At 45.9% G+C, this 7,803-nt stretch overlaps 1 protein-coding gene across 1 annotated transcript; it reads left to right on the forward strand.

Annotated features, from left to right (window-relative positions):
* The first annotated feature begins 1,382 nt into the window (after positions 1-1,382).
* LOC125901398 (uncharacterized) lies at positions 1,383-2,910 on the forward strand. The gene is made up of 5 exons (XM_049597089.1): positions 1,383-1,400; positions 1,498-1,805; positions 2,116-2,338; positions 2,458-2,640; positions 2,713-2,910. Exons 1-5 carry the CDS (start codon positions 1,383-1,385, stop codon positions 2,908-2,910), a joined length of 930 nt encoding a protein of 309 aa, XP_049453046.1.
* The last annotated feature ends 4,893 nt before the right edge of the window (positions 2,911-7,803 follow it).

A 7,803-nucleotide genomic window follows, 5' to 3' on the forward strand; every position in this document is an offset into this window, starting at 1 on the left:
CAACACGTATTCCAGTGGAAACAGAGACGGGGTCTCGGGTCGTCAATTTCTGGGGCAGAAGTCGCCGAGGTGGTGAAACAACTCCGAGGCGGCGGAGCCCCGGGGGTGGATGAGATTCGTCCCGGATATCTCAAGGCTCTGGATGTTGTAGGGCTGTCTTGGCTGACACGCCTCTGCAGCATTGCGTGGACATCGGGGGCAGTGCCTCTGGAGTGGCAGATCAGGTGGTGGTCCCCATTTTCAAGAAAGGGGACCAAAGGGTGGGTTCCAATTACAGGGGATCACACTCCTCAGCCTACCGGTAAGGTCTACTCCAGGGTGCTGGAGAAGAGGGTCCGATCGATAGTTGAACCTCGGATCAGGAGGAGCAATGTGGTTTTGTCCCGGACGCGAACCGTGGACCAGCTCTTTACCCTCGTCGGGGGTGCTGGAGGGGGCATGGGAGTTCGCCCAACCAGTCCACATGTGTTTTGTGGATTTGGAGAAGGCTTATGACCGTGTCCCCAGGGGCATCCTGTGGGGATGCCCGGGAGTATGGGGTGGGTGGCCTTGCTAAGGGCCATCCAGTCCCTGTACCGAAGGAGCATGAGTCTGGTTCGCGTGGCTGGCAGTAAGTCGGACCTGTTCCCGGTGAGGGTTGGACTCCGCCAGGGCTGCCCTTTGTCACCGGTTCTGTTCATAACTTTTATGGAGGGTGTCAGGTTCGGTGATGGGAGAATCTCATCCCTGCTTTTTGCGGATGACGTGGTCCTCCTAGCTCCATCAAACAGTGACCTCCAGCGCGGCTGGGATGAGAATCAGCACCTCCAAGTCCGAGGCCATGGTCCTCAGCCGGAAAAGGGTGGATTGCCCACTCCAGGTCAGGGGGGAGGTCCTTCCTCAGGTGGAGGAGTTTAGCGTGTCCAACCGGGAGACCGCCCAGGACACGCTGGAGGGACTACATCACCCGGCTGGCCTGGGAACGCCTCGGGGTTCCCGCGGAAGAGCTGATGGAAGTGGCTGGGGAGAGGACTGTCTGGGCTTCCTTGCTGGGGCTGCTGCCCCCGCGACCCGGACCCGGATAAGCGGAGGACGACGACGACAATTATGTAAATAGGCCTATGTCAGTTATGAAACGTTAACTTAAAGTTAGGGAAAGGAGAGAGGGAATTAATTGTTTCAAATTAAACTTATAATTCCTCAGATTTACCAGAGTTGTGTTTATTAATCATGCACTTGGTTTTAAAATAGCAGTATCTCTAGCTTAACCTTATACCAACATCAATTTTAATTCTGACACATGCATCAACTTAATTAGTTAATTAACGTTACCACCGTTTTCAATTGTGCCGCCATTTTAGACTCTCTGACGCTCTTCATATCAGAGAATGTAATGCTTAGAGATGATAAATATACAATATGTGATAGTTATTCATCAATATCATGCATTAAATATCTGATATTTACTAAAATGTGTGCTTTAATAGTGTCAGACTAACCTCCTCCTTACCTGTCCAGAACAGCCAAAATGAGATCGCCACGATCGCTGCACTGTACCTGCTCTGGAGGTCCCAGATTCGTCTGAGGGCCAAACGCTGCCATCGGTTCTGGGTGCATGATACCCTGCGGAGGTGCACTGAGCTCGGCGAGTTCCACCATCTCCTACAGGAGCTCCGCCTGGACGACAGTCGGTTCCAGCGGTACTTCAGGCTGACTGCTGCCCAGTTTGAAGACCTGCTAGCTAGGGTTGGCGCCAGGATCTCCCGCCTGGATACCAACTACAGGCGCTCCATTCCAGCTGCGGAGTGCCTGTCCATCTGTCTCCAGTGAGTTGCAGTAAATAGAAAATTATCTCTTGTTTTATCCACTGCAATAAAGCAATAGTGCAACCTCAGCATTTTCATATGTGTAGTCATATCAATAGAATATTATTTGTTGTGTGTCTTTTTGGTTGTGTTTTGTATTCTGAGTCTTGTGAGTATGAATGTAATGTGTTTGTGTATTTTCTGTACTGTAGTATTGTGAAATGATTTATGTACAGTAGCTAATGGGGATCTAAATAAACTATAAACTGCCACCTACAGTATCATTGCATTCGCTACAACTCAGCTAAATTAAATGTTTTCTATGGTGCAGATACCTGGCCACTGGTGACTCCTACAGGACCATCGCCAACAGCTTCCGCGTTGGTGTCTCCAGTGTGTCCAGGATTGTGGCTGACGTGGTCTCCGCCACTTGGGACTGCCTTGTGGGGGAGTTCATGGCTGTGCTCACCACAGAGGAGTGGAGGTCCATCGCGGAGGGGTTTGAGGAGAGGTGGAACTTTACTCTCTGCTGTGGCGCTGTGGATGGGAAGCACGTGCGGATTCAAGGCTCTGACAACACGGGATCCCAGTTCTTTAATTACAAGGGGACATTTTCCATTGTCCTCTTGGCTGTTGTGGATGCCAGGTATTGCTTCCAGGTGATTGATGTCAGGGGGCTACGGGAGGACGAGCGATGGTGGCATCCTGGCCAACTCAGCCTTTGGTCAGGCACTTCGCTCTGGCACCCTCCATCTGCCTGCTGACCATCTCTAACCTGGAGCTGACCACAATGAGGCCATTCCCTGGGCGCACCCTTCCTCGAGACCATCGGCTGTTCAATTACCATCTGTCCCAGGTACGGTTGGTGGTGGAGAACGCCTTTGGGATCCTGGCATCTCAGTGGAGGATGTACTGACGTGCTCTCAAGGTCCATCCAGATGTTGCTGAGAGGTGCGTGAAGGTGACCTGTGTGCTCCACAACTTCCTGAGGAAGACGACCCCTACGCCTGCGATGAGGGGCAGTATCCCAGGTGGTGACGTGGAGCCGCTGCCAGGTCTGGGCAGAGTTGCAGCAAACAACTCTGCAAGAGAGGCCATCAGGGTTCGGGAGACCTTGACAGCGTAATTCTCCACAGAGGGAACGGTCCTGTGGCAAGCCAACGTTTAGTGCACAAGCACTCCTACATTGGCTCTTTTAAGAGCCACCCACACATTACTATTGAGGAAACATCCTGCAGTATTACTATATTGACATTAAAATTGAAATAAAAATGAAATGAATGAATGTATATAAACACCAAAAATAATATGCCTGTTTATGCATGCTAGGTTATCAGTTGATATCATATTGTGAGATAATAAAGCTTTAATTTGGCATGTCTACACCGCAACATAACACAATAAACACCAAAATAAAAGCAGACATCACCGATACGCTGACTATCATATCAATGGTGCTATCTGGTATTATTGTAGACACATACCATTTAAAATTTTAATTTAGACAAGGACAACAATTCAGTCGTCCTACAGTATACTTTATGCACGATATCCAGTGCAGATGTTGTGACTCAATAAGACCACATTTAGCAGCAACACAAACAAAACCCCCTGTACATGGTAAGTAAATAATCAATAGCAATTTGGAACATGCCACATGTACTTACTATTTTATGTATTTAAATGTATATACTGTTTTACTGATGAGGTGAATAAAAACAACAGTCTGTTAACTCTTCCTGTATACATTTATTTTGCCTCCTTTTATAGATAGAACAGAATAGGGCTGTTCGATTATGGAAAAAATAATAATAGTAATACAAAAAACAATAGGACACAGAAAATGTGTGGAACATATGTACAATTTATACAGTGGCTCGATGTGAAGAGCCTCAGGGACACCTGGGATTATTCCTTAAAAGCCTGGTTTGTTCCCTGCAGAGATTGTTGCCCCAGTAGCTAATAAGCTTTTCAACAGGCTCCAAATTAAGCAAAACAGTGCTAGATTCATAAATAAGTTTATGAATTTGGAATTTAACGTATTCCTTCCTTTGGGGCGACAATCTCTGAAGGGAAGGAACCAGGCTTTTGAGGAATAATTCATCCTCTGAGGGGGGGGGTTGAGGGGCAGGAGGAGTCCGACAGAGGGGAAGGAGAAGAAGCCGCTTGATGTGTGTCTGCCTGTCTTGCTCATCCACCCCCCTGGCTCTCTTCCTGGTCCTCCTTGTCACTGTATAAAATGGACACATCATATTTTGTGAAACTACTGCATCCAATCAACGCAGAAGATGACAATATCCAAGTTAATATTTGTTAAACTATTGAAATCAGGCAACAGACAAAAAGACATGAGTCAAACATGAAAGGTAATCAATACAGTACTTGTCATAGTGTCACAGTACACTTAATGAAAAAAATATACTCGTACCATAAAAAATGCAATCCAACTTTTGTCTTGTCTGATCATCACCGATATCGTGGCTGGTCTGTAGTAGTGACAGAGATGTCTTAGTTTTTTGTTTGATACATACAGTATATTAATTGTCTACGTCATTCTAACTTTCAGTGTCAATTACAGCACATTAAGCATTTAATGCACCCATTAATACATCATACAGTTCCACTCATAGTAATATCTAACCCTTTAATGCAGTGAGCCCTTAATGTAAAGAAAGAAATGATCCCAGACTTACTAAAATTTCCCTTATGTATTGTTCATTCTAGATATTGAGTATTCAAAGAAATCAGTTTCAGTCATGAATAAATTTAACCAATTCAGTAACGTCTAGTGTTTTTGTGTTCTTCAGTTGGGTTGTTCTATCCATTCTTCACACGTTTTGAATTGCAGGTTTGGTGTAGGTGACAGTACAGATTAGTTCGGGGTATTTTCACATTTTCTTTGTCAGTTTTTTAGTGCAGGCTGTGAAAAGAAATCTCTGTCTGTAACGTTAGAGACATCTATACAAGTCAGTTAACCATTTAAAAAACATTTTCAATACTGTACGTGTGTGCGTTTTCATTTGTCAGCAAACCTCCGTTATCAATCCCTGATGGGCCTGCTGCTGACTCTCCCTCGTCCTCCAGCTCGACTGGCCCTGCTCCAGACTCTGTCTCATAGTCTGCGGTCCTATCTTCCTTGACCCGACCCGTTACCACTCGTCTCCCTTGGTGCAACAAAGGGGTCGAGGAAAGATAGGACCGCAAAGTACTTCCATTTCTTCCCTGTCCCTGCTGCTGCCCCATTCTTTTTCTGTCTCCTTCTTTCTTTCTTTTAAATGGGTGTCCCTGAGGCTCCTCCACTTTCTCCGGCAAACATCCACTGACAAAAAAACACACGTAATTTAACTGGTCAATCTAGTAGACAAGTAACTTCAACGTTATGCCGGGAAAGCCAGCTATGCTAAGTAGGGCTATGCTAGTGCTAACATTCATAGTACAGTACAACCAATAGCTGCAAACAAGCAACAGATATTTACAGGACTTACCAGGTAATCCAGCCTCCTCGCTCACCTTTACCAAGGCCTGCACCTTCCTGTTTCTGTCCCTGTACAACACCATTGTGGTGTCATACAGCTTGGGGTGTCCGCACACTGTGACGATCAACTTGTCCTACATTATAGATTTGACCGGCACCAGGCAGGGCGCAAGAACGTCAAGACGTCAGTGACGTTGGGACAGTCTCAATGTTGATAGGCTATCACGGCACAGTATCAGGCGAATTTGCCTCAAAAGTTCAATATTTTCAACTCATGCAATGACGCGATGCGGGCGAATTTCGCGGCCGCGGACACGAATTTCGCGTCTATTGCGTCCTTTGCGTCCTTTGCGTCATGCTAGACACGTCCATTGCGCCGCCCGGTGCGAATTTGCATCAATTCGCATTTTTGCATTAACTTCATATGTAATCTAGTCACGCAAATTCTTGGTGGGTATACAACATAACAACACAATCGACACAAATGAAAAAAACTCCCTCATTTGATTTGTGTGATTTAGGGCTGTCAAAAAAAATTCCTAAGTTCGAAATATATTCGAATATATATATTTTTTTGTAAGTTTGAACCTAAATTTGATAATTCTAATATCATTAATAATTAATTAATACTATCAATGGGATGGCTCGCGCACAAGCTGGGCCAGAGAGGGATGCAGGGAGGGAGGGAGAGGCGCCAACGGAGGAGCCTGCTGCGCCAACACCACCCACTGCGCTGTCTGCGATGTGTGACCTGTTCGGGGAGAGGGTTGCACCTGCTGCCTGCCTCCCTACCCTTTTTGAATTAGAGATGAAACGTTACCAGAATGAGACACCACTATGAGCCTACCAGGATCCACTCTTGTGGTGGAAAACTACGCACTGAAGTATCCAAACATTGCTCAGATTGCGAGGCAGAAGTTGGTCATACCTGGCACTTCAGTGAGGTCAGAACGGGTGTTTTCATCCGAGTGTCACGTTCATATTGCGTCAGCAATAAGCATCTTATTTTTTGTGTTTTTTTGTAAAAAAAAAAAAATAAAATATTCATTCATCTTTCATTCATTCATCTTCTAACCGCTTCATCCTCTTGAGGGTCGCGGGGGGGCTGGAGCCTATCCCAGCTACATTGGGCGAGAGGCAGGGTACACCCTGGACAGGTCGCCAGACTATCACAGGGCTGACACATAGAGACAAACAACCATTCACACTCACATTCACACCTACGGACAATTTAGAGTTACCAATTAACCTAGTCCCCAATCTGCATGTCTTTGGACTGTGGGAGGAAGCCGGAGTGCCCGGAGAGAACCCACGCTGACACGGGGAGAACATGCAAACTCCACACAGAAGGGCTCCCACGCCCGGGATCGAACCGGCAACCCTCTTGCTGTGAGGCGAGAGTGCTAACCACCACACCACCGTGTGATTGGTGTTTTGTCACGGTGTTCAGACACCACAGTAGCTCTACTTTTAGCATAGGCGTGCACCTGAACATTGTCCGGAGATTTGGTGCTGCTGTCCCGGTTGTTGATATCGGAGATGAGGGTGGAGGCACGGTAGACACGAGAGTAGAACAGAACCGTGAAATACCTGGCGTTTGTTGACAGCTTGATTTTGAGGCTTTGTGTTTCGCGCTGTGCATGTGGGACTCCAGTGCCTTGATTCCCATCGTGACGATTTTGAAACATTTCTTGCACAAAATACACTGTGTCTCGTATAAATTACCTGGTACCGGTTTCAGCCATCCAGAAAAATCTTTGTTGGACAGCCAATTTTTTATTAAATTTAAACTTTCTCATGTGGTGCGACTGCTACATGAATGACGTGCATCTGCTCTGAAAGTCACGGCCGCAAACACATCACTGTTCTGTTGGTTCCGCTCTCGTGATTGCGTGACGTTACTGCTATTCGGCAAATTATTTTTAAAAAATGATACCTATTATTTTTAGATTTGAGACAAATTACAATCATAAAATCCTACTTACCATGTGTTAACATTTTTAAGACTTTTGAAAGATTGATTTAAGACATTTTAATGCCAATTAAGGCCTTATTTTTAGATTAATGAATTCAATGCCTTTTAAAGAGTAACTAAACCCTAAACCATTTTTTTTTTTTTTTCAGCTGATAATCATTGTTTCTGGTTGTATAGTAGTGTTACTGACTGATCCTGCTCAAAATCTTGACAGTTTAGTGCAAACTGTTGAAAATCTACATTTTATTTTAAAATGTGCTATGGAGTGCCCTCTACAGCTTGAAACCTGGTTACTACATTTGAATTTACATTACATTACATTGGAGGCGAATGATTCTTTTTCGAGGCGAATGACGTCACTAACCGTCCACGCTAAACCTGCCCTCCTCCCCTTACTATAAAAGCATTCTCTCCAAGGTACCAGTGCTGGGCTGGGCGAAAATAAGCCAAAGTGTGGAGGAGAGGGACCGGGTAACGTGGCCTGACCTCCAGGGAAGCCCTCTCTCCTCTCCCCGCAGCAAGGGACAAATTTCACTCCGCCCCCTTCCTCAGCCGCTTGCCAGCCCCCA

The sequence above is a fragment of the Epinephelus fuscoguttatus genome, linkage group LG14 (genome assembly GCF_011397635.1).
Source record: "Epinephelus fuscoguttatus linkage group LG14, E.fuscoguttatus.final_Chr_v1".
NCBI lineage: Eukaryota > Metazoa > Chordata > Actinopteri > Perciformes > Serranidae > Epinephelus > Epinephelus fuscoguttatus.